General features: G+C 43.4%; 2 protein-coding genes across 3 annotated transcripts in view; one reads left to right on the forward strand and one right to left on the reverse strand.

Annotated features, from left to right (window-relative positions):
• TIMP3 (TIMP metallopeptidase inhibitor 3) overlaps nucleotides 1-2,073 on the forward strand; it is a 37,233-nt gene extending 35,160 nt beyond the window's left edge. The window contains exon 5 of the mRNA XM_050915512.1: nucleotides 252-2,073. Coding sequence (XP_050771469.1) covers nucleotides 252-449 — 198 coding nt within the window. The 3' untranslated portion in view covers nucleotides 450-2,073. The remainder of the gene's footprint in view (nucleotides 1-251) is intronic.
• SYN3 (synapsin III) overlaps nucleotides 1-27,265 on the reverse strand; it is a 180,283-nt gene that overhangs the window by 126,786 nt on the left and 26,232 nt on the right. Inside the window, exons 4-6 of one of the 2 annotated variants that reach the window (XM_050915511.1) lie at nucleotides 25,098-25,100; nucleotides 14,431-14,587; nucleotides 7,860-7,949 (exon numbers count right to left, since the gene is read on the reverse strand). In XM_050915511.1, the coding sequence (XP_050771468.1) occupies nucleotides 7,860-7,949; nucleotides 14,431-14,587; nucleotides 25,098-25,100 (250 nt within the window). The remainder of the gene's footprint in view (nucleotides 1-7,859; nucleotides 7,950-14,430; nucleotides 14,588-25,097; nucleotides 25,101-27,265) is intronic. The other variant, XM_050915509.1, reaches the window with a different exon arrangement.

Genomic DNA, 27,265 nt, shown 5'->3' on the forward strand with positions numbered 1-27,265 from the left:
GCCCCAGGCCTGCAAAAACATAGACACAAACTCAACTCTTCTGCACCTGAAAACCCCTTTTGACTCTGGAATTACCTGTGTATGTGAAGCTAAGCACATGCTTACGTGCTTACTGAACTGAGGCTGAATTTTGGGTTAGTAAACAAGGTTTGAAGGAGTGGGATTTTGAATCCCTTGTCTCTGGTAAAAAGACATTTTATATAATGTTGTTTTTCCATGTAGCCTTACCTGATTGCTCTTTACAATTGCAGATTAGGCCCTGCTACTATTTGCCCTGCTTTGCCACCTCCAAGAATGAGTGTATTTGGACAGACATGCTCTCCAACTTCGGCCACTCAGGATACCAAGCGAAGCACTATGCCTGCATCCAGAGGGTGGAAGGTTACTGCAGCTGGTATAGAGGATGGGCGCCTCCAGATAAAACAATAATCAATGCCACAGATCCCTGAGCACGCTATTCCTTCCTTATCTCCCCTCTCCCTTACTTGTGGCTGATCTTCCTTTGGACACTAACTCTTACCAGATCATGATGATGACAATGAAATTAGTGCCTGTTTTCATGCAAATTTTAGCACTTCGAACACTTAAAAAAGAAAAGAAAAAAAAAAAGGAAAGAAAAGAAAAAAAAGTCTGTGCTACCTTACTGAATTTGTAATCACCTTTTCCATTTTTTGATACCACTCATTTTGATCAGACGACATTTGGGAGCTTACTTTTGCACACCAGAGGGAAAAATGGGAGGAAAAAAAAAAAAAAGAAAAAAAAAGAAAAAAGATGGAGCTCTTGCTCTCTTACATGTATCATTAGCTGTAGCAATATAATCTCTATTTTTTTAGGAAAACAAAAATCTAAAAACTATGCCAATTAGGCACTGTATTCTTCTACACGCTGGCTTCTCGTCACCCCTCCTCATGCACTAAGCGCTGAAAATACGTATACAAATCTATTTGAAGGAAAACAGGTTTCATTAATCAGATTGGCAAATGAAACAAACTGAGAAGAAACCCAGCCTAAACTCTGGAAAAAATGACGTCCAAAAGAAATCCTCCTCTATGGGAGAGATTGGCAATGTGATTGACTCCAGCAGTGGGAGAATTCACCTGGTGTGTCTAACCACATCATCTGGTAAAAGCATTGTTGACTGATTGTCCTAGCTAATTCAGTCAGTGTGAATGCAACAGCGCATTTGAAGTTCTGGCTTTCCCCAGAACAAAAGAGAGAGTATTTTGTATTTTTGTTGTTGTTTAAAAAACAAAAGCCCCATCCCCTATGTTCAGGGAGGTAAATCCACCTACAGCAGAGCAGATGAAGTGTTGTGCCATCCTGTTTTGAGCAACATTGACCCCTGAAATTTTTGCAGCTTAGCTTCAACAGCAAAACCAGCTTGTGAACACCTTAAACCAAACAGATGCAAAAATACCAACTTTTAATCAATCACATGGAAGAGGGAAAGGGGAGACTTGCTAGAGCTCTTACTATAAAAAAAAAAAATCTATTGCCAAAATAGTGTTTTGCTGAACTAAGATGTATATACACATAATGACATAAGCTATTTTTGACAGGACGTGGTATTTTTTGGTGTTATAAACAAAAGAATGGTTTGATTGCGTTTTAAAGACAGAAATATTGACATTCCGAGTCAGTGAGTTGTTTTTAAGATATTGAAGCTCCAGTGTATCCGCAGTAGTGGCTACAGTCATTGTTTCCTCTGTACCTCCTTACACCACGGTTCCTCCCCTGCAGCTACACTAGCTGCATTTGTTTATATAGTGAAAGGAAGTGTGTGGGGGGGCTAGGCAAGGAAAAGTGGTCTCCTAATAAGTGCTGGCTGGGATCATAAAATTTCAGCTGCCCAGAGGATTCCTTCTGTGTCAAGTGCTGTGTTTCCCTCTAGGCACTGTTAAGCATAGCTCTGCATGTGCTCATACCTTGTCCTGCAGTGATGTGGGAGGAGGAGCCTTACTGTCTTGTGCTTTGCTGTTGACTGGAGAAGTTTTTTTGTTCAATTTTGTTTTTTATTAAGAAAACTATAATATAATTTTTCTTATCAAATAAAAGTATTTTAAGTTTTAATGATGGTGAAGAAGGGGTGCTGACAAAATGGGTGACTGAGTTTTGGATGGGGAGGGCTTGGGCAGGGAGAAGATTATGCTTAACTTCATTTTTGTATTATTATGATTATTTATCTTAAGTTTCCATATATCTTCAGTTCATTCCACTTAGAAAGCAGAGCTGCCACCAGCAGGAAAAAGTGTTGCAATGATTCCAGCTCGGGGCAAGACAGCATTTTATAGTCAGTGACCTCAATTACTGGAGACTTTTGGGACCTCTTTGCCAAATGGCAAGGAAAGAGTGTCTGAGATGGGCCCTGATGCATTTTTACGTTCCTTGCGTGCTACCAGAGCTCTGCCAGACATACATCCCCCGAAATGCCCTATTTACTAGATGAATTCTTGCAGCAAAAAGCATGTAGCTTCATTTTTAACATGAACTTTGAAGGGCATTTTCAAAAAGTTGATGTAAGAGGTGCCTAGGTCTGCTGTGTATTTTTTTTTTTTCAGCTGCTGTGAGTGTCAGCGTGGCACAAAACACATGGACAGTCTGTTAGATTTTCCTGTGATTCAGGCTTGGAACACTTTTCAGAAGTCCTCTTCCCTGTGACTACTCCTAAATTATGGGTTGGAGATGAGAGGGAGAGTAGGGTGCTTCACAGCACCCATCATCGGATCAGGTGGTGGGTCAGAATGTTGCCCCTTTTGGTAGAGTATGGAGTTGGGCTTTGGGCACAGTGGAGCAATCTCTGTTCGAGCTGTGCACAGCTGACAAAATCTCTGAGGGTCACTGAGGGCAGAGTGGAGCCGGCCTCGCCAGCCTCACTGTTTGCATCGTGTGGAGTCGGCATCGCTGGAGATGGCCCTCCTCAAGCTCAAGGCGACTTTGCAAAGCTCATGTTTCTTTGAGCTGCAGCCACTTTTCATGGCTCTGGAAGGCTAAATGAAAATGCCCCTCGATGCAGTGAAGTGTTGATTTGAATTTTCATTAAACTGCAGCTCTGCATATTTTACCTGTCACTGATTCATTTAGCTAGCTGAGACATCACAGTATTGCACTCAAATTATTGTGAAAATATTTGCATTCTAATACTATGAGGACTTGTGTCCCTAAGTAGGATATAATGTAGCTATGTGCTTTGTAAACAACAAAACAGCAGATGCATTACCAGAAAATGAAGCATATTCCCATTTTATATTGCAGACGGTAAAATATTTCTGAGATGCAGACAGCTAGACCGGCAGGGGTGGGGGTTTGGTAGCAAATCTTTCCCCTTGCTGTGTAAAGAAACAGTTGTTAAGGCTTCTAAAATTGCGGAGCCAAAAGGAGGGGGAAGAATCCAGTAAAAATACATTTCTTTTGGGAGGCTTCTTAATTTTGTTTCTGTGCATGCTATCAGGGACATGTATTTCTTGGGCTAAGCTTTAGCTTGTGCTTGCATTAAGAACCTGACTGAAGGCTCCCTTGAAATGGGAGGGAGCCATTAAATGGATTGAACAGGCTCTAAATCAGACTCAGACTTCTTCCTTCCTATCTGCTCTCCTTTCTTCTGTATTGCTAAGTCACTTCTGCCTGCCAATGGACAAAAACCTCTCCCTCATTACAGCATGCAATATGTGGGAACACCAGGCATGGAGATGTGAGGAGGCAGGTGTGAAGTTCTCCCCAAAATATTAGGCTATGGAGCATACAATGGCTTGCAGCAGCACAAATATATTCCTGTCACCTCTGACATGCTCCTCACTTCACCCCATAACCTAAGGTCAGAGGAACTGTTAATGGCACAGCTCATGTGAGCACGACCTTTGGATGTGTACAGGAGAAGGCTTCCCTCTCCCCCCCATGCTTTAGATAGACCAACATTATTAAAAGTACTTATTAAAATGCATAGCTCATTTCTAGACTGCTGCTGTTTGCTTGCTTATTTATAGATATTTTTCCTTATTTGCTTGAAAGTGTTTTCCCCTTTAGAATTACAAAAAATATGAAAAATATATTGAAAGTTTGGGAAAGATTGGATTCGATTTTCCTTTTCCAAAATGGAGGGGGTAGAGAGCAGGAGGAGATCTGTGCATGGAGTACCTTGAATAAAGTCCTCTTGCGGGAGGCTTCCCTCTCCCCTGTATGGGACAAAACTGCCATTTTAGGTCTAAATTTCCCATGTTTTGAAGAGTTACATGGCCCTTTAGGTAGGACTATTCTAAAACCGAAATATATCACTGTATCCCATTGATACTTGGCCGGAGTGAAATGCTACCTCACGGTGATGGGAAACATACTGTTTTGTTTTTTACAGTAAAGACTGAAGTAAAGGCCTCTGTGGGAACAAGTTTCCATTCTTTCAGATGTCTATGAAAATACATCTCACTTATAATGTATTTTATAGCTTAAAAGGGCAGAACAAAATTTAGGGAACTGCAAAAATTTTTTGTCTTTTTTAGAGTAAGTGGCTTTTGGAGCTACCAGTCTTGAGAAAAATCTTAAAAATCCACTAAATGCTGCTGCTTTGCCTGTACTGGCTTCTCCTTCTCTCTGACACTGTCCTTCATTCATAGAGCCACTCTGCTGTTCCTGATAGTCATGGAAACTTGGGGAGGGAACCAAACCCGTGTGAAAAATCTTGTCCAGAAGGAATGTATTTGTTGCTAAATTTTCTAGCACTGTTTACAGTTTTCCTCCATGTTATTTATAAATTTTATATTCAGTGAATGTATATTGTCTTTTAAGGTAATGTTGCATAATGTTCACTTTTTATAGTGTCCTTTTATTCTAAACAGTAAAGTGGTTTTATTTCTATCACAGACATTCTGTCTCTGCTTCACTTATATTAGTTTCTGTCCACTTCAAATGTACACAAATGGATTTGCAAGTGGATTTATTCATTTCCTTCCCTTTCTTGATACCGTTTTATTGGGCCCAAAGCAGATATTCCACCTCTGGCAATTCTTGCGCTTTGGCAAAGATCCCTCCAGCAGTCCCTCCCTCTTTTTAAGAGTTGATCTCTCTAAGAATTGTTGTTGGGGTCATAAGCCCAGGAGAGGTGAAAAATCCCTTTTGAAGTTAATGTATCCCAGTTGTTAACTGGCCATAGGGGGTCACTACAGAGCAAGGCAGTCATTATGGCTGTCATGCAGCACCAGTAGGGCCTTAGAAGAACGGTTGCCAGATGATAGCTCTTATTTCCAGTAAGGTAATCACTGGAGGGAGGGTTGAAAGGTACATGCCCGTGGCAAAAGGAAGAGAGAGTCATCTTTTGGATCTTTTCTGCTGTGAAATGTCAGAGCCTTGTGTCCTCTCTTTAGGCTTACTGTTTAAGGCTGGTTAAAAATGCCCTGTTGTCATGAGAAGGAAGCTTCAGAAAAAGCATTTTCAACTAAATTAAAACGCTCACAAAAATGGGCCTACTGTTAGAAATTTCCTTTATCTCACTTTTACTTTAGGAAAATCACTATTCTCTACATGGATGAAAGAATGAAACAGATTTTAAAATCTGTTCTACACTTAATCCAAAGGTTTAGAAAGTAAGCTTTGCAAAGTTTTGGACATAGAAGGATGAGGATCTCTTACGTGAGAACTTCATTGCTTAAAGTATATCACATTGCAAAGAGGTAAAACCATAACACTAGTTATAAACACTTCCAGGGGGTCAGCCATCAAAGGATCACAGCATATTTTACGAGTGCTAACTGGTACAGCTTGAAAATGCCTCCAGGAAAGGGAAGAAAAAGAGTGGGAAAGGGGGATCATTATATTCCTGTCTGACACATGGAGAAGCTGATGCACAGTGGGCAAGCAACTTTCACAGGTACTTGGTGGAGTGATGACTGCAACAGAGCTTGCTTGGTGTAAGCACTTGCCCTCTCAGCCTCTCAAAGCCCAGGATACTGTGAAGATGCACCCAGAAAAGATCTTGAGAAGTTACGTAGATTCATTCCGTGAGGCAGAACCCCACCTGGAAAGGGCTGGCCTGAATTGGCCCAAGTGGATTGTTGCTTGTGTAAGTGTTTGGAAAGTGACTGATGTAAACCAGATTACTCAAGCTTGCACGTCAACAATAGTGTTTTTGTTCAGATGAGATTATCTACAGTTTAAAAAGGTTCCTGTATTCTTTTGGAAGTAAGCAATAGCATCTGCAAGTAAGCAATAGCATCTCCAAGTAGGTGATCAGTTGCAAAGATGTCAAATATGTGAAATTAAGATCAGTGCTCTGCTAAACGAAACTACTGTGGTGGTAAGAAATGCATTTACATGCTGAGGAATCAAGAATCAGATTTCCAAACAAGAAAATAATGCTAAAACTGCTAGCTAACGTATTTGCAATGAAAACCTTAATCAAGTCTTCAAAAAATACCATTCCTGAAGTGATGGTCAGACAAAGTCACAACTGTCCTGAAGCATTACATATGTCACAAAACTGTCTTTATAAATCAGCAGGAATTAAATGCAACAGGATTTATCAACGAATTTGTCTTAGAAGTCTGCAACAAACTGTCACATAGTGTTTAAGGACCATCTGTTTCTTTATGTCTTAAATGGTAATACAGCTCTCACCACTGCGTTACTTGAGTGCTTCACAGCACTCATGACTGTACTTACCTTCATGATGTGCCTGTGAGGTATGGAAGTGCTGTTGTCCACACAGCACAGGTGGAGAACAGAGTATTGGAACAGAAAGATGAAGGGCTGGCATTTCAGGGTATTCAGGTACCTAGCGAGCACCGGTGGGATTTTTCACAAGAATCTAGATGAGACTTCCTTTTGAATTTTGAAGCTCCCACTAGGTGCCTATATCCACCATCAGGTACCTACACCCTATTACACACTGTGGTTGGCCCACAGTGTTGCAAAAAGTGTGTGAGAAAAGAGGGGTTTGAATGTTTTTGAGCCCTAGTTTGGCACCTCAACAACCCTAATCTTCAGGCTGCCAATGCTGCTCGAGTTCACAATCAAGTGTGGGAAATAAAGAACAGCCAGTGGCTCACAGGGGGGGTCATGGTTCACCCAGGGTCTCACCAAAGCCTCAGCCAGGTAAGAGCCACTAATTCACGGATGTAAGTTGGGAGCAAAAATTTATGAAGGCCTAGTCATCCTTTTAACCCAGGGAAAACGAGAGACATGAACAGTTTTAAACAAAGCCACTCGCTTTGCCATGTTCTCCAGGACTAAAGGCACCTACGCAGATCTCTTTGGAAGGTGCCCTAAGAGTTTGGTACAGTGCCCAGTAGCCACACAGGGCACTGAGTGTTTAGTTGTTGACAGGAAGACAGACCCCAGAGCCACTGTGCAAAGGAAGCATTACAAGCTGAAACAAACTCTTTTTCAAGAACTCCAATTTACTTTGAGTACCTAGTCAGGCTGATAAATGTTTCACGGATGGCAACCACGTGACAGACCAAGCAAACTGACACTGTGGAACAAACATCTCTTATGGCCCATGTCCCAAATTGTCAACATATTTTAAACAATTCCAAGAGGGGAAAAAATTCACTTTACCTGAATAAAGTGATTCCTTGCTTTAAGGGATGAGCTTTTGTTGACTAGATTTTACAATGCATTTTTGCTTTGGTTTTGAGCCTGTTCTCATTGTTCGCTTTTTCAGGGTCCATACATGACCTGGGGGAGGTCTGGGCAAGAAAGGAAAGAGGTTCCCGAGCAGTGCTTTTTGCATATTGCTTTTTAGCTAGTAATTCTCTGTAAATAAAATAGAGACTTCTCCCAGCATTCCCACCGCCATCTCTTGTGCCTAATTCACGTTCGTTGCTTCTTCCCCGTCCATGCTGGCATCAGAAGAAAGCAAAGGTACTCACCATCTGCTTATGGCTTGGGAAGAACGTTTGCTCCACGAGGGGGAACTTCTCAGGACCCAGCGAGTTGAAGATTTTAATGAGCTGAGAGAACTTGAGATAAGGGAGGGGGAACAAAAAACAGACACAGTGGATGTCAGTGGCTTATTGTGTAACAACAGGTAAGTGCTTGCAAAATGTTCTGATAGTGGTGAAGAAGGTGAGAGAAACATGTTGTTATGCCTTTCCCACCTTACTTTCTTGACCTGAGAGCAGCAAGAAAATATGAAGTTGCTGTATTTATCCATGGCCAAGCCAGCCTGTGTACACAAACCTTGGACTGAGAGCAGAGAAGGGGTTCAAGAGCCAGAAGGGGATCAGTTTGGGTTTAGTTACAGATCTGCTATGAACAAGCTTTGCTTTCCAAATGTGGCTGGGGAGAGGGTGGAGGGCCCTTCTTGGTAGAGAAAAGGGCTCAGAGGAGTGACCAGGCAGGAAATCAGTGTCACCACTCCGGAGCAGAGACAAAATAAATCAAAGATCTCCCTTGGATCTCTGCCCCACAGCCAAATCAAAGCAAGGCACATTTACCCATTGTGCTGAAGGGAAGAATTGCTAAGGGACAGAGATGACTAGAAGGAATTGCCAGTGCTACCTGGTTTGAGTGTTAGATCAAAGAAGCATGAACCCACCGTCAATCATAACTGACATTTATTATGAACCAAGGGTCTCCCAACAGCCCCCATGCATGGTAGGAGAAAGGGGAGATCATCTGCTACCCCTGTCCCATCTACCGGTGAGATCTGAGGGAGGCACCGGTCTGTGAGGATGGTATCTAGAGAAAGCAGTATGTAACATCAATGAGGAAAGCAACAGTGCTGGTATTTCACATACAAGGGCGAACACTTGCTATCGTTCCCCACCTGTCAGCATGAACTTCACCATTATCACCACTATCATCACTACTATAAACTGTTTATCATTCAGGGTTGTGCCCAGCCAGACACAAAGCTCCCCATGGTCGGACTGAGTTTTGATTTCTATTCAGGTTCCAAAACCCCAACAGGAGTGTAGCACAGCAAATTCCTGCTCCACTTCAGCCATCTGTGAAGTGAGCAGACTATTCTGTATGTTGTCTGCAGCCTCCCTGTTTGATCTATCATTGATCAGCTGGAGAAAAACCCAAAACTATAAGAGAGAAACTTAATAACCATGACAGAAAATTTTGCTGAAGCAGGGTTGGTATACCAAAGAGAATAAGAGGTGATATACATCCCAGAAAACTTCTGGATCTCAGGAGCAACTTAGATTCTTCACAATCACACATCTAGCCATCCTGCTTTCTCTCTGAAGAGATACAGCCCCGTTACCACGGACAATGCTGAACTGGCAGTGCTGTTGGTGAAGTGGTTACACTGGCAGACTTGCAGAAGGGGGAGTAAAGCTGAATAAGGTAGCTTGATTATTTTCATGGATGCTAAGAGAATAAAATGATTGGGGATTGCTCCACAGGTAAGAATTTTCCTGCTGAGCTGGTAGATATGACTGAATTCCCCATTGATGTCCTATTTATTTGCAAAGTAATTTAGAAACTGAATTTAGTTTCCAAGACCCCTATAATTTGGTAAAATCAAGTTAAATTAATAAAGGCCTCCAATCTCGGCCAAGTCTCACTGTAAGTAAATCCTTTACACAAGGTCCTTCAAGTTCCCCATCAAAGCTAGGGATGCATTCATCTTGAAGGTCTTTCTGTCACCTGAGGGAGGTAACACACAGATTAAGGGAAGGAGACAGACATCTAGAGAACAAGGGAAGGAAAAGAAAGCCCTCTTTCGTCCCAATAGCATCAGCTGCCTAATTTTACATGTTCTGAGCACTTCTGAGCAACGGCTGAAGCCAGTAAATGTACCAAAGTGCAACCCCAAGGTTACATTGCAGAGAAAGAGAGAGCTACTGAGAATGTTTTCTGCTGAGTAGCTGCATTAGGGCTCCTGTCCCGGTTACTGGGCTGGTCTAAGCAAAAGCATTTCTGTATAAGAAGTTGAGACTTCACTTGGTGGTGGAGAAGAAATACCCCTTTGGGAGTTAAAGAGTGGTATGGGTGTAAAAAAATGCAGCCAGTGTGCAAAAAAATTAGGTTGCAAGGTATGTGCCAAACCCAGGCCATGTGCTGAAGGGGCAGCTGCCAGCAGACTTGCAGACAAATGCACAGAATGCTTTTCCTAATCTCGTAGGTCAAAATGTGGCATTTAAGAAAACCCAGAAAACATCAAGAGGTGGCATATCCCATCACTAACCTCCCCCCCACATGCAGATAAGAGAAAAACTCCCCGTGTAGAATAATTATTATTGGCAAGGAGGGTATTGATGTTGGGGAAGGAGGACAGCTTGCTTCTCTTAACTACTTGCACTAGCCCTGCACATCCTAGAGAAGAAAAATAAAGCCCTGTTTTGACTAGCAAAGTGAGCAAACAGGGCTTAAAAGTTAAACAGAATGAGACAGAGACAGGGAGAGGAGGAAAAACACCCTGGCTGAGAGCAGCACATGCCCCTCACGGCGCGTGAACGCAGCCCTGGTGAACCATGGACACCGTGACATTGAGGTGACATACATTTATCCTAGGAAAACAGCTCATACAAAATAACTGGAACAACTGTGCAGCTGACAGACAGCATCCTGACTTGTTCCTTGGGCTTCCTTTTGAAGCATACAGCTCTTGGCTGTTGCTGAAATAGCAAGTGTTTCAGATGGACAGATGAGAAACTCAGCCATCTGGGAGCCTCCTCAATGGGCCAAGCCTGCAAAAAGGTCTGAATTTGGTACTGACCCTCATGGGACAATTCCTCCTTTTTTCCTTTTTTTTTGGCAATTGTTAGGGACAGGATATTGGCAAAGAGGCACCCATGTTACATGGTACAGCAGCCTCTTAGATACTTGATAGCAAAGCTCAAGTAGCACCTCCCAGTGCATTTTAGATGGGTAGGAATGTTACTGTCAGCAGCTCAGCTAGATATAACTGCCCCTTCCACATTTTGATATCAGTTGTTACTTTCTGTGGTTCCGCTGGTTTTAGTGAGATTGCATCCAGATCACAAAGCAAGACACGGGGCAAGGCAGTGTGGCACAATCTGGGTTTTAAGTGAGATGTCTTGCCTGGCTGGTTGGACATCAGAGTTACTTGCAGGGAGTATTTACAGAGAAATAAAAAGATCCATTCAGAGGATCTCAAGGCCTTTTGCATATCTTTAAAGTGTCTAGGTCATCAGAGAGCCTATATCCCTTGACAGTCAGTAACAGTTTGGCTGGGAGTCTCTTGAACTCTGTAGATGACTGTCTTCAAGACTTTGTATTTTCCTGCAGTCTTACAGATGCAACAGTTGCTTTACAATTACAGACATTACTGCATGTAATATGAGTACGACTCTGAGCATTGTTCCCACTGCATTTTGTATTGTAACTTTTATAACACAAAAATTATTGTTAGTGGTTGAAGCATTGTGTTTAGGGTGCTTGTAGCATTATTTCTCAATAGTTCTGGGATCATCTTAAAACTTAGGCTTCTTAGATGTTTCTCTGTGTGCAAGATCCCCCTGAATATGGCTGTTTCTCTTTCAGAAATGCCTATTTCAAACTGTGCCTGTGTTTAATGCAAATTTTAACCTTTCAAGAAATTTGTGTGTTGCAGTACTGGAAACCTGGCAAATGTTGTTAAAAAATGGGGCTGCATGTTTGAGTAAACTCAAGCACAAACTCAGCTGATTGTAATTAGAGTTGCTGAGAAAAAACATTGTTGCAAATTGCCAAGGAAAAACAGTCTCACTTCCATCCCCCTCCACAAAATCATAAACATTTCTATGAAATGGAACCATTTTTGGAAAAAAATAAAAAGAGAGAGTGAAAAGCACATTTCCCAGGAGTATTTAATTTCATTTCTTCATCTATCTCAACTGTTTTCTAGGTCCAGAAAGTTTCCAGTAATCTTTGTTAAGCAGATCCCTTATTTCAAGATGCCTGTTTTGCAATGAGTGGAACGTGCACTGAAGTGGTCTGTCCCTATCTCTCATTTCCCAGCTATCACAAAATCAAAATTTTCTGATTCTGCTGCCAGTGAAGCTTTCTGCCCTCAAATGCCCCAGTGCAATCTCTACCTGAGCTTCAACCTGATAAAATTTCAGTGGTGCCAAATACCAGCTCAGATCCCATCTGAGCTCTTAGATCAGTTAGCGCGTTACAATCACTCCTTTGGGGGGTGATGTGTGGTGGAGGGCAGTAGGGAAAGGAGGCATTCTGCAAACCAGCTTTAAGTGTTTACAAGTGGTTTCCTTGACTCCTCTGGGAAGGTTGTCTGAGCCAGCTGTATTTCCCATGAGGAAAGCATGGCACAACCGGACCCAGAATAGCTAGAGCCGAGTTACTAGCAGAGCCAAGTTCTCCCACACTGCCTTGCCAGCCCTGCTTTTTCTTTTTTTTTCTCTTTTTTTTTTTTTGCAATGTGCTGAGTTTGTTTGTTTTCTTTTATTTTAGATTCCTAAAAATAGGCCTGTCACATCTTGAGGCCCCTGCACACCATCAGAAACATAATTACAAGGCATGAATTGAAAAATGTCAACTAAACCTTGACTCACTCAACCCCAAAATCAGATGGAATAGACCACATAACTGTCTTCCTCAGCAAAAGCTAGTGTGAATGCAGAGGCTTTTTGTCTGATCACCAGGGTCAACATGCTCATGTGTGTAGGACCAACTGTAGGAAACAATGCAAAGGTGTTGTACTGAGCCTGGTACTTGATCCCACTCTTCCTCCCCTTTCTGATCCCAGCAACCCTCATCATTCAAACAGGGACTGAGGCCAAATGTACATCATCTACCTATACAGTGATGGAAAAGTGAGATTTTTCTCACTACTCTCATTACCACACTGCAACATTTTTGGAAAAGACAGGACCCTGCTTTTAGTCTCAAAAAACCCCCCAAATGTCATAAAAGAGGTGAAAACTGAGAAGACCATGTCTATTACACTGGTACCTTTTTGGTAAGAAATGAGTTAAATCCAACACTGCATAGTCATGGAAATAAAAGTCTGAGTCATTACAGACCTCAGCTGGACTTGAACTACCAGTCAACACACTGAAGACTAATAGGATATTTATTCTAAGGAAAAAACAACAACAAAAAAGACTTAATTAGGTAATGAGAAGATAGTTACCACTTGCTATAAACATTCCATCTCATCCCAAGCTATATTTGTGCAATGAGTAAGGGGAATTCCTAAAAATGTATCTAAAAGTTTTCCATGGGGGCCATATTGGAAAGTCCCATCTCCTTGTCACATCCATATAGCTTGTAGTTCCCTGCTTCGGACCTAGAACAATGCAGAGAAATTTCCATTCTGGGAGCATCAGTGATCAGAGAGGGCACTTTGGGATGAAACTGCTTGGAAGACCCAGATGTGGACTCCAAAATGGTATCAGCATCTGACTTCTTCCTGCAGGTGCTACAATGGCCAGCCTTGCTCTTGTGGCTCATGATGGCCAGCCTTACTCCTCTGGCTTTCCCACTCCTGCAGTTTCTGCTGACTTAGAGCTGGTCATAAAACAGGTCTGGGTATTTATTACAGACTTTGATATGGGACTGAGACAAGCCATTGATAATATTTTTTAAGATTTTTCTGAGATTTCCAGGTGAACTTGACAAAATTTAAAGAGCAGGTGAAGGGGTGTCCCAGTGCAAAATATCAAAACACTGTCCTGCTCTCCCCAGGAGCTGACTCAGCCCAAGCTGTTTCCAAGGTGCAGTCTTTCAGGCTCAATGAACCAACACTTTACGGTAATCTTGTATTTCCTTCTGAAACTGCTAAAAAACTCTACATGCTTTCCCCTTTCCTTCTGCCTCTTTCCAAGGTCTTTGTCATTCTATGTTCCCTTTTTCCCTAGACCTAGTTGTTGAAGAAATCATCTCTCGACCTTCCCTTTCTTTTCAGCTAATTTCCTCACAACAAAGCACCACCCAGAAAAAGTAGGAAAAGACAAGAGAAGACAAGTGCAGGTTGCACTTCTTGCACATATCCATGCAAGGAATGGATAATCTCAGCCTTAGCCTGGGGCACCTGGCTACCACAAGTGTACATCTAATAAAAGATGCTAGAAATAGTGTAGTTCAGATAGATACCCTCTAAAACAGTAAATGCTAATGTTTCTTTTAAGGTAGTTTTACTGTGTATTGGTCAGGACAGAGATGTGCTGCTATTGATCTGCTATTATTAATCTATTGCTGTTCATCTACTTTGCCTTACAAGAAATCTAGGTGTTACTGTATTGTTGGCTGTTTGTGACACATTAGAGTCTGGGACAGGTGAAACGTCCTACTCAGTGAGGAAATAACACCTTGATATTACTAGAGGTTGATAAAGAAGCACTGCTGACTGTTTTTTCCCCCAAGAATTCCCAGCTGGATTCCTAAGGTTGTTTAGATGGTGGTTTTAACCTAAAGAGAGGAATTCCTATGAAACAGACTGGAAGCTGAGTTTGGTGCTTTATTGGTACCACATGTTGACTTTGCAGTGTTGGCATGCAGTAGAGCTGGATTGTCACTTACCACCCAGGGCTTGCTGCAGAAGTTGTAGATGGAGTAGAGGGAGTTGACCGTGTGGATGCCACCATACTGGAGGCCGATGATGAGGCTGCGGAAGTCCTCTCCCAGCGCCATGCTGTAGGCATGCTGCCGGATCAGGACAAAGTCGGGCTTGAAGGACCTGGAAGAGACGAGGGGAGTGACGTTTTACTTTCAAACACTCAGCAACACTTCTAGCCTCCCCCTGTTTCTTCTCCATCCTTCCCCTTTTCATTAATGCGTATTGCTCTTCTTTGTGCCTCTTGTCATGGGTTGCTTGCGTTAGAAGGTAACAAACCGAACAAAAAACTCTAGTCATTAAAAAAAACGAAAAATCCAACATAGTTGCAAGTGTGAGAGTGTAGAAGCAGGCCAAAGAGATTTGCTGCAGTTTCCATGTCACTCAGGCATGCACAGGAACAAGCCACAAGCGGAGCCAAGGGTCATAAATTCACTGGTGGGGGGATTCTCTTTTCTTTCTAAAAGCTTGGCCGTATTTGGCAAGCTTGTTGCAATGTGCGATGCAGATGAGGGAGCAAGTTTGTTTCCTGAAGATTGAACTTGATATTGAAACAATGCCCAGTGGGTGGGAAGATCATGAGGGATTTCAAAAAGCTATTGTACACGTCCATACATTGACATACATTCTCCCTTTAATCAGTTTACTACATACGCAGCACATCCCAGGCTCTTATGGCTATGAGTCAAAAAGTAAAAGGCAGGCATGGTAATGTAATTAATCAAATGAGCAGAGCCCCTCATCCAGTGCTGTGACTCATGGCGTGGACTTCCAGAATATTATTTAGCAAGACTGGAGCCGGGACTCCTATGGTTCAACAGCAGCAGCTCTCAGCAAACGCACAGAAAAGTGAGGCCCTTTCTAGGTAAGCCAACAGGCGACGGATTATCTTTCAAACAGCCAGATTTCATTCCTTGCTGACGCTGTGTCTTCGGAGCCATTCAGGAATCTCTGGAAACAGCAGCTGGAAAGAAACTGTTCCCAAAATGGAGCTCAGCAGTTCATTCCCAAAGGCACAGAGGGGGCTTTTCCACTGAAACGGGATTATTTTATACTTTAACAGAGGTTGCATCAAGGACATTGGAAAGATTTCCATGCTGTATTAAAGTTTTTCAGAGAAATGAGCTCTGTAACCAGGTCCCATTACCTCACTACCCTCGAACATTTTCCTTGCTAAGAGACTATAATTTCTATCCTTTGGATGTATGAGCTGGAAATACTTTGGGTTTATAGCCCCTATTTATATTTCCATCATTCTGGCAGGGAAATCCGAGATGGTGACTCTGGGCCAGATTGTGGCGACAAACACTGTATACAGAACGCAGCGCAGCTTTGTTGTTTTAAAGCTGTTCATTTTGTTTGTTGGCCTTGGGCTTTTGTTATCGCCTGAGACATGGTGAGGAGCATGCTCTGCTTTTGTGATGCAGGAGGCCAAGCTTTGGAAATGTTGTGATTCCCTCCCATGGAGTATTTTAAACCCAGGCGTGTTCCCTAATGTACTTGGCACCAAAGGTGGTGCTTTCCTCCAGCAGCGAGATGCATAATGAGCATTTGGAGGGCTGCGCTATCACTGTGCAGCTGATTTATGGACCTCCCTGGTGTCAATGGGGGTGAGGCAAGTGGTGACGCCCTGCTGAAAAGCAGCAAGTGAATACAAATCTTGGAAAACTTGAGCTGCTCCATTTTGCTGGACTTGCTATGCAGAAAGTACCCCAGATGGAGGCACAGGTCCTCAGGAAGGATTAATCAGCTTCCTAGGACCAGGACTCAACATCTGCGCTGGGTTACTAAGCAGTTGTGGTGCCTGGAGGGGCAGGAGCATCAGGTGTGTCCCTCCTTCATTCAGCTTTCTGAGTGTATGAAGAAGAAATGGTCCCTGTTATGGCTCAAGTCTTTCCCCAGACTTGACTTAGGGAACAGCACTTACTAGGGCTGCACGGTAATGGTTCAGACCATTGCTCCGGTCTCCCCAGAGGAAGCGGCAGCATTTGCCCTTGAACATCTCCCCCTACACCCCGGGGTGGGGACGTGGCGCTGTGGTGGGGAGGAAGCGTGCAAATGAGCATGGCCAGCCGAGGGGGGAGGACACACAGCAGCTGGAAAACTGCCTTCAGTGGCTTTACTTCTGCCAGCCAAAAGTTTAGAAAAAAAAGCTCTTGTCTTTTCAGATCCTGGCAAAGGAAGGGTTTCTCAACTTAGAAGATGGACACAAGAATACAGAATTAACGTAGAAAATCCTATTCTCAAACTCTGCATCGTGTAGGAAGGCAGGGCACTCTCTCATGCAGCAGATGAGGAGTGAATCCCTAAAGCGAAGGTGGACACTGAATCCCTGTTTTGAGCTGCGGGACAATGAGGATGTTCCCATGGATACTGAGAACAAGGCAGAGGAGTGCAGGGCCTGGGACTAGCTGCGAATAAACATCAGCTGGAGAGCCCTGGAGTCTGCAAGACGTCTGTAATGGAGAAACAGAGACCAGTGGCAAAATGTGAGGTGAGGGGCTAGGAAGGACAGCAGGCAGTAAAAAGGAAATGAACAGTCATAGTAGGAGTGGTGGCGTGAAAACTGAATAACTGAGGGTACTAGTGTTCTGGGGAGAAAAGAGCTTAATTGCTTCACACAAGGATTCTTGCTTTTTTGGTAGAAGATTACTTTTGCAAGCTACTGCTCATTCTTAGAGTGTAAGGCTTAAGCTAACATAGCGAGCCTTGGATTTGGCATAGCTAGTAGCGTAACCGTTTTCTTTGCTAATTCAACCCAACCCAATAACATCTCCCATGACAGAAAGTTGAAATCCTTGGCAGACAGACAGGTTAGGCAGAAGTACCACATTTGAAACACCATTGCCAAAACCTTTGGGTGAGCCAAACTCAGTAGCACCTACTATGCTGAGGTCCTAAGCACCCAAGTCCGGCAGGACTAGGAGAGCTATGGCAGGAGTATGTACCTTTCCTTTCTGCTAGATCTGTCCAGCCAGTGTTTAGATGACCACGAGTGGTCTTGAATAAAACTGTACCTAGACCCCTGCTAAAGACAGGTCATGGGAATGGGTTTGGTCACAGAAAGAATATAGGAGAGCCCATTCAAGCATCTAATGGACAGGGAGATGGGATAGGTAAATGGAACTAAAAGAAAACCACAGATTTAAACCATGTCGCTAATAAGCTGTGCTCTGCATGTTGGTGCGGTGCCCTTCCTGGGCTGCGTGGCAGACATCTACCTGAATTTGTGAATCTTCTTTAGCATGATAGCCAGATGGATGAAGATTCCAGGAGAAAGCTGGAGCCCATCTTTGGCCTCAACCCTTTTACAGAAGCCGTTTCTCAGAACCCAAGAGCTCAGTTCTCATTTAGAGTTTGGCTCCTGGCACTGCCTGGCAAAATAAAGGCCACTAAAATGCATGTAACACGTTCCCAGAGTGGTGTAGAGATACAAGAATCCTTTGTTTAAAAAAAAAGTAATTCAGGAGATTGGAAAAATTTCATTTTCAGATTGAAATAGCTGGTGAGATTTCATTTTCCTCTGGAATGGAAAGGTGCTTTCCTTTCAGCTCATGTTGCCACAGGCGGTGGCCTCTGCCACACACATCACGAGCCTTTCAGTGCTCCAAGTGGTGCACGACTGAACCGGCTACCCCCAGAGTGAAGCAGCCCCCCACAGGTCCCTGTGGGTTTTCTCCCTTTGCAGTAGTTGTCTCCTTGTCCCAGATGCTAGCCAAGGCACATGGCAGCTGCTCAGCTTACCTCTCCTCTTGGCAATTTAGATCAGCCAGCGATTACCATAGTCAGTCACCCCCAGATGATGATGAGTGTCTGGCTAGGAAGCTGCTAGTGCTGCCAATCCTGAGCGTGGACTCAGATACTGCAGTGCAGGATGCTTATTTGCATTTAACTAACTCTTTTTCAACTTGTTCCAATGCATTTTAGCAGCCTCTTTCTTTCTTAGTGGTAAAACTATACTTTAGAGACAAACCTAAGTATAAAGCCTGGATCCAAAATACTTAATAGGAAGAGATCTGACTGCAGAATATAATTTCTTAGGTTGGACCCATCTACCCTTAAATCTGCAACAGCATTAGCTGTCTTGGAAATAGTTTTGTCAGAAATGAGGGAATATAAAACAATTTAAGAGGTTCCTGATGTTAAATATGGAAGTTAAACATCTCAGGCGCAGCAGTAGCTATTCTGGTGACCATGTGAACTTCTCTAATTATGAGAAGAGGATCAGCTCTGAAAAGATCATCAATAACATTTCTCTGCAGAAAGCAGGTCCTCAGCCTGCTTTGGGGTAGAGAAGATGATGACAGCAAATCCTTCTGGGAGGTTTCATGCCTTAAAGAGATTTCTATTTCTTATTTCTGCATATGCCCATAACTCTGGCTTGCTTCCTGGTTCTTCAGCTTTTCTCACTGAAGCACAAAGAGCTTCATGGGCATGAAGAAAGAACACACAAGAATAGATTATGTTGTCAAAATACCTTCTAATGATCCCTTCCACTGTGAATAATCACCTGCAGCCAAAGGGTAGACCTGCTTTATACTTTAGCACCATGATGGGTTTAGAGAGCTTTTTGCCCATGCTGTGGCAGAAGGATGGGCTCTCCAGTCCTTTCTCTTAAAGAGTGCCAGTCTTACAAGACACTTTGCTCTTCATGTCAATAGAAAAAGATCTTCCCTGGACACTGAAGATGCACATCCTCACTTCAGGTTCTGTCTACCCTCCATTATTCAAGGAGGCTTTATTCAGTTTTCTGACACTTCCCAGTGATCAACACTTTTTGACTAAAAGTTCTTTTCCAAAGCCTGTCCTATCTGCTTGGCATGACACAGAGAGGAAGCAAAGTGCATAATTAAGCAATATGATACAACAAGCTTTGCATTACTGGCAATTAATGGAACCTTCAGGCAAGCTTCTGAGGCACAAGTCCAAGCCATAAGTGGCTGCAACTACCTGAGAAGTGCAATAATCCCTCCAACTATGCAGTGCCTCAGGTGTCTGAGAGCTAATAGAAAATCGCATTTACAAGTAGTAACAAGTTCTTTTTGTGCTTTACTTGGGTGTTAATAGTACTGTTATTACATTACTGAAAAGTAATATGAAATCTATGACATTTTCACTCACCTATCACGATGTTAGATTTAATGTTATGTTGGATGTCATAGTAAAATGGGAAATTTGCTAAGGAAAAGATCTCATTTCAGTCAAAACCTCATGTCATATTTTTCCCAGAAAGAACTGAACCCTGCTGAAGTTATTCAAAGAAAGAATGAATGTGATTACTTATATGAATAAGGTAATGCAGAGCTGGTTTTAGAGAAACAAAGCAACACAGAATAAAGAATGACCTCTCTTTACCAGGCTGGAGGAGAGGAGCAGGGGGTCTTTTGGGACAGTGTAATAGAGAATGGCTGGGGAAAAAACATGAGGTGTGGGGGAGATTAGTGTAGCAAAAGCAGCAGGACCTGGGAATCATGGTTGCAGTAGGACCGGTACCACTATATGCAGATGAGGACACCCTGGAAGATGCTCTGATTTGCTTCTCAGCCACAGACCAATGGTCAATGAGCCATAAGATCGCATGTCACACACTCTCCGAACTGCACTGTGGCAGTCTCCTAAGTCTGCCATGTATTTTACTTGTAAACTGATCAGCCTTGACAAGGAAAAGCATGTGGACCCAGACGATGCCTCAAAGCAGTTACAATCACACCTGCCAACAGCAGCTTGCCTTCAAAATGCTTGTGACCCAAAGCTTTTACAGAAGGTGATCCAAATACTTTCCAACATCACAGACAGAGAGGATCTTTGGAAATCACCTGGCCCAACACCCTGCTCATTGCAGGGCTAAATTTAAAGAAGTGACATTAGGTTGATCAGGGTCTTGTCCAGCCAAAGATTGAATATTCCCACGGATGAAGATCCCCTAGCCTCTCTGGGCACTTGTTCCAGTATTTGACCACCTTCACTGTGGAAATTTTTTAAAAATTTGTATCTAATTAGAATTCACCTGCTGCAACTTGTGTCCAGTTTTTCTTTTCCTTTCACTGCACACCTTCAACAAGAGTCTGGCTTCATTTTCTCTGCACCCTCCTCTTAGTTGCCTGATGGCTGTAAGTGGATCCCCCTCAGCCTCCTCTTACAGACTGAACAAAGCCATCTCTCAGTCTCTCCTTGGATGTCTTTAGTCCAGTTCAATGAGCTTGGTGGCCTTTCACTCAACTCGTTCCAGTTTGTCAATGCCTTTTTTGTACTGGGGAGCTCACAGCTGGACACAGTACTCCAGATGTGAATAGTGTCTCGTTAGCTACATGCTTGCTAATACCGCCCAGTGAGCCACAGGGCTTCTTCCCCACAGGGGCACACAGGACCTCCAGGTCCTTTTGTGCAGAGCTGTTTTCTCTCCAGCTGCCCCCTAGCAGTACTGGGGTTATTCCTCCCTCAGCGCAAGACTTTGCGATTGTCCTTATTGAACTCCATGAAGTTCCTGTTGGCCCATTTCCCCAGTTGTTGAGGTCCCTCTGAATGGCAGCTCTGCCCTCTGGCACATCTATCGCTTCCCACCCTCCAACTTGTTACCACCCACAAGCTTGTTGAGGCTGCACTCTGTCCCAATATCAGGTCGTTAATGAAGATCCACCTTGACCAGTATAGTGCAGGTGCAGCAGGACTTGGCCCTTCACTTCTCTGTTTGCCATTCCCTGGAAGAAGCCTTAGTAAAAACCCATGTAGGAAGGAGACAAATTAAGGCAGGATTGGGGGAAAAAAAAAAGCCGATCAAGACTCAAACAATCTACAACAGTCTTTAATCATTCTTGCATTCAGTCCAGGATTAACTAATTAATGAGTGCTCTAGGCCCTCGCAGCACATTTCTTATTGGAAAGAATTACTGTAAATGCAAAAAGGGCCAGGGAGTAGTTTAGTCTCTGAGATGCTCCCCACCCTGGTCTGCTCAGAGTGACTTTTGCTTTCTGGCAGCTGCCTGCACGCCAAATGTTTTCCCAGTAACTGTCAGCATCCTGCCTGCACGTCGGCTGGGTGCCAGCTGCTGGGGAGGTGAAGGGGGACATTATTCATCTGGGAGATCAGTAAACCCCAAAGGGAGAAGCAGGCCTCCAAGCAGCTGTTTAGCAGCAGGAGCTGAGGTGGAAGCAACTGAGAATAAATACATAAATAAGCACACCCCAACTTCTCTTTTTTAGCTCATGCTCAAAAAAAAAGAGGACAGGGACAGGCAGGTGAAGAGGGGGGAGATATTAGTGAAAGATGATGGTAAATCATGCCCCATGTGGGAATAATTTCTCGGTTTATAAATGTTTACTGGAGGTGTTAAATTGCTTCATGTGTAAATGCAGCTTGCCAGGGTCTACCCTGTTTGACACCTTGTCCCAGCCCATTGTCTCTGCAGGGCATTTCGGCAAGGGAACTGGTCATTTGGCACATTGGTGTTTTGCCTAAAGTGCACTTTCAAAAGCTTACACACTGTTACACACACTTCTCCATTACATTTATGGATTGCCATGCCATCAATACAAAAATATTGCCCAAATGTTGCTGAGTGTTAAATATATAGCACATATTGTACTACACCATGTGGCACATTCTGTGAATCTTGGGAGAACCATGCGCTCAACATATTTTTCCATCTGGCTTCTAGAAACCTAAACTCTCCTAATCAGTTTCTCCCATTTTTTCTCCCATCTGCATCTTTGCAGAAATTTTCAGAATTTTGGTTTGGAGGCAATAAAAAAATAGAAAAAGACATTCTAAAAAAGACCCCAATTAGATCAAGAGTTAAATTAAAAAAGACAGGGACTAGACAGAGCCTCGGGTTCCTCTTTGACACAAGCTTCATGAAAGACAAGAAGCTGGGAAGTGACCTACTGCCTACCAATATGTCCTACGTCAGTGTCCAGGGACAGTAGCTACTCCCAAGACCTCCCTGGATATTCTCCCTGTAGCAGAACTGCAAGAAACCACCAACTCTTGTGAATGAATAGTCCTCAAGAGACAAGAAAATATCCATCTCCTATCAACGTGCAGCTACTGTGCGGTGAGAAAGCACGGCCTCTGTAGGTTAGAAAACCCACATGACTCTTTCAAGGAGCAGCTTGTCAATGGCCCTGTGGGGTGGGTGAACCTACTGGGACGGGAAAAGGTAGTGTGGGCAGAGGACAGTGTCCTTACTGGACTTTAAAGAGTCTTGCATCCTGGAGCAGGCAGATCTTTTTTAGCCAGAGTACACGTCTCCTGAGGTCTGCAAGCTCTGAATAGCGGGAAAACACCTGCTGCTGGGCTGGCCAGTTTCTTCCCCGCTCCTCCCATGTAAAAGGATTTTCTTCCTCATGCTGTGATTTTACTGCAGCTTGCAGTGCAAAAATATGCTTTGGGAAAAAAACACTTTCAGGTCCTGGTCTATTTGAGATGGTGATTTAACAGGCTTCTGTCCTGTTATCAGAGCACAGAGCACAGTAGAAGCACTGAATCAGCTGGAACCAATGGGAAAGTCAGTGTTAATTAAAGGAATGAATGAGCTTGTATGGAGGAATCAAAGTATTCACTGACCCCACCACAGCTGCAAGTGACAAGGGAATATCATCCAGGGCAAGCAGGGTGAGACACGCACCTTCTTATACAGACCGGCCAAATTCAGGCAAGACCTGTAGGACTAAACACCACTCCATGGCAGAAATCCTTCCCCACAGCAAGGCTTTGTCCACGGTGCTCAGCTCCCTCGTTGCTTTGCTGTCAGTTTTGTCACCCCTCCCCGCTTGTCAGGGCCATTGCTCCATGCAGGGTCGTCCCCATTTCAGACCCTGGGCATCTCCTGGTCCATCAGCTGTTGTCTGTACTGTGGTATTACAGTGAGTCTGCACACCACACCGTAAGTGGTATGGCCGCCACTGTGGTAGGTCCCATGCAGACACAAAAAAATGTGCTTTCTCCCCTGGATGATCAGCCCCAATGGCAAAAGAGCTAGCTCCACAGGGAGACAGGAGATGAGAGCAGTCTGGTGCATGATTAATTTATATCCTTAAAAGTCTGAAATGCTCCCAAAGACATTAGTATTCCCCATGTAAGAAAGCTGTCCAGATTTTCAACATATCCCTGCCTTATTCCCACATCTACTGGAATTAATAGCTGAAGGCTTGTAAAGCCCAAAAGGCAAACACAGGACTGCATTTAATCTAATGCAGAGGCTGAGATCATAGTTTGGGAGTCTAAGTGTTGTCAGAAGCAGAGACAGCCCAAATTCTCATTTATACCAAGACACTTTTATAATATCCTGAAAGCATAAATGCACCTCAGAGTGGGTGCAGTGCCAGCACTGACGGCCTCTTTGCACTGTGGAAACATTGGTATGAAGGGCCCTTCAGAGAAATGAAGACAAGTGAAAATTAAAATCCCATTCCTCACATCTAACCCCAGTAGAGGTGACACAGCCCAAGAGCTTTCTAAGGTAAATTAAACTCCAGACAGTTCACTCTGTCTGTGTGTGTGCGTAGACTTGTGCAAAAGGAAGTTGTGCATGCACTGGAAGGAGGATGAAGAATCCATCCAAGTGTTTTAAAAGCAGGCATCAGCCCATGCTTGTTTTTTCACACTGCTTAGTAGTCCAGCCATCGCACCCAGAAAAGACTCCATTTCTCTGTTAAAGGGGTTGCTATGCCTAAGTTGGTGAGGGATCCTTTGGGATGAGTGCCACCTCCTGCTTCCTGTATTTAACTTTTCACTGGGGAAGCCCTGGTGCCCATTTTACCCAAAGAAGTGCTGGGGTAACAAGGACCAACATGGCAGGGAGATTCCCCCCTGCCAGCCCTGGCTGTGCCCAATGCTGCTCCTGGTGCCCAGCTCATCCCCCTGCACTGTCCTCAGTCAGGGCACGTGTTACAGGGCACTGAAATAGGAAAGTGCTTGCTAGAGACTGCATGAGATACTCCATGGCCAGCTCTTTTTCTTCTAACTCTGAAGAAAATGTGCTGAATAGGCTGATGGAGCCATTGCATATCATGGTGGAACTGGCACAGAAAAAAACACATGCAGTTTTTTAGATTTGTTAGATGATAGTTTCTCTCTCCAGTAGCACATCTCACTGAGACTACCAAATCCCTCACCCCATCCTACAGATGTGCAGAACTTTTAGTAGCTAAAAAAGAGGAGGTGGAGACCTAGAATTTTGTTACTGTAAAATTAAATTCTGGGAGCCACATTTGTTTTAAACATCAGGCAAGCAAAGTAACGCCTGGCTTCAGTTACGTTGTTTGCTAACTTACTTGTAGCTACTTGTTTCAAGATACACAGGCTAGTAGTCATGGAGGTCTGTATACTTCTAGTTCCTTGCTCTCTTTAATTGACAAGAATGCTTCTAAAGCTCCTTTTTAAAAAAAAAAAATTTGCCTGAGGCAAGTGGTAAGTGTAGGGCTTCAAGGACTGTTATACCTTCTTATTAGGGGATTTATCTTCCAGGTAAAAGAACCACAATTCTTTCCTGGTGCAGTTCAAATCAGTTGGCACAGGGACTAAAAGCATGCCTTAACTGCAAGGTGTCAGAAAGGATCAAGGGATCAGCAAAGAAAGAGCTTTGATTTAAATGTGCAATAGGACGTCCCCAGTTTAAAGAAAGAACTAGGAGACCTGCTGCAAAATGACAGAATTTAATAGGCTGACAGGTTGTTAGTTAGTTTATCAGTTAACATAATTTCAAACTGGAGAGAATAGCCCAGTGGTTGCTTTATTATTATTGTTGTTATTGTTGTTGTTATAAACGTTTATTATTTCATTGATTTAAAATCTACTGGTCTGTAGTATATTCACTGTCTTTCGACTAAACTGCCATGCTCTGTTGCCTTCGCTTTGAAGAAGAGTGTGAAGAAGGCAGGGCTCCTGCAGAGGGGGAATCCGAAATGTGCCTGCTAGCAAGATGCTGTCGTATTTCCTTCCTATAACTTGTCAGTGGGATTTCCAAGGACTCTGGATATCCAAAAACCATGATGAGTATTATATCTCACCATCTAGAAACATTCTGACTTGTGACTGAATATTTTGCTTAATAATTAACAGAGGCCTAATGAGCGATGGAAAAAAGATGTCAGCAGCAGCAGAGTTGGTGCACACACGAGTCGAAGGTGTCCCGCGTGGCATCTCCCTGTGGCTGGGCACCCCGAGGGGTGTCTGTGGCCAGGCAGGACACAGCTGCGGGAGGGATGGGGGAAAAGTGGAGGGAGTGGGAAGCAAGCTGCACCCATGTGGATGGGCTGAGGGGCCTCCACGCAGCTCAGTAGCAGTATGCTCCATAATTCACCTTCTAAAGTGAAGAAGAGTTTTTATTTCTGTGACTTCTAAAGTACTGGTAGGAGTGGCTGTGGAAGTTGGCTGGCCTGAGCTCTTGAACTTACTGAGCTGGGCAGGACAGGGGCACATCAGCAGAGGCTGTAAACAAATGGCTAGTGCTTGTAGGGACTATAACAAACCATGGACAACACATGCCATATAAATTGGGTATCCAGACAAGTATGTATTTGCCAAATCCACTTCCCACCACACAAATGCATGTGTCCTTAAACATGCATAGATGAAAACAAAAAACCTGAACTAATGCCATTCATAAAAATATGCATTTTCATATATAAATATCCATGCAAAAAGGCTAGCTGTGATACCTGTGTATTTACTGCAAGCAGAAACATGAACACCATGCCTCAGACTCTCTTGTGAAATAAATTTTGTCTTCAGTTTCAGTTTAATAGCTCAAGATCTTTCTGCCAGATGTATGAATGGCTTTGAGAGGAAAGGCATGGGAAGGAAAATGAAGATGTGATCAACCTAGGAAATGGTTCCTGGGAAACCTTCCAGCATCGTGAGCAAGCGAACACAAGTGCGCATTAGCACAGCGCACTGTCTGATGGATGCTCCAGCGGCTGGTTCACGGGACATATGCTTTGTTTCACTGAGAAACAGACATTTGTGGGACGAGAGAAAGCAAATGGATATAACAGACTCAACCTTAAAAGTTTTTAGCAGAGGCTTGTGAAATTGTACCAAAGAATGAATGGAGACTTGTGGACGCACTAAGAGCTGTCACGACCTGAAATGAATTGATGGACCACAGTCATAGCTAATTGACAGTGACAAGTGTTGCTTTGCACTGTTTGGACTGGAAATGACATCTTGAGAAATTAAACTGAGGCCAGCACGCTCAGAATCACCATTTTTCAGCTCTTCTAATAATCCCTTTCAAAAATATCCCTGCATGCTATATTATGTGTCTCTATCTCTATTTCTGAACTAGAAGCAAACAGACAAAAGCGTTCATTAAATGTGTGAACGATATTAAACTCAGAGATGCTGTGTACACAAAAAAGTGCAAAAGAATTGTACAAAAAGAAGTAAAGAGGCTAGAAAAATGGTTTGGGAATAGCAATGAGATTTCAACATGAACAAAGAAAAGATATTGTATCAAAGATGAAATGTAGAGTTAGAAGTTGTAATGACAGAAACTCATAAAGATGTAGGCTTGGGAATAAAAGGGTGAAAGGTAATATCAGGGCTATGTAAACAGAGGCATTTTACCCTCATACACAGATGTGACAACTTACACTGCTCTTTATATAGCACCAGCAAGAATGCATCTAACATTAACTCTAAATTGCAGGCACTCTGGTGTCAGAAAGAAGCGGAGCAATGCTTTTGGTAAGTGAATTGGGTGCATGATTGGGGAAGCATCGCTCAGGAAAAGAGTCTGCTTGCAATGACTGCAATTACGAAGTAATGCTAGTAGGGACAGAAATCCCCATCAAACAGAG

This window comes from Gymnogyps californianus, chromosome 1 (genome assembly GCF_018139145.2).
Source record: "Gymnogyps californianus isolate 813 chromosome 1, ASM1813914v2, whole genome shotgun sequence".
NCBI classification, from domain to species: Eukaryota; Metazoa; Chordata; class Aves; order Accipitriformes; family Cathartidae; genus Gymnogyps; species Gymnogyps californianus.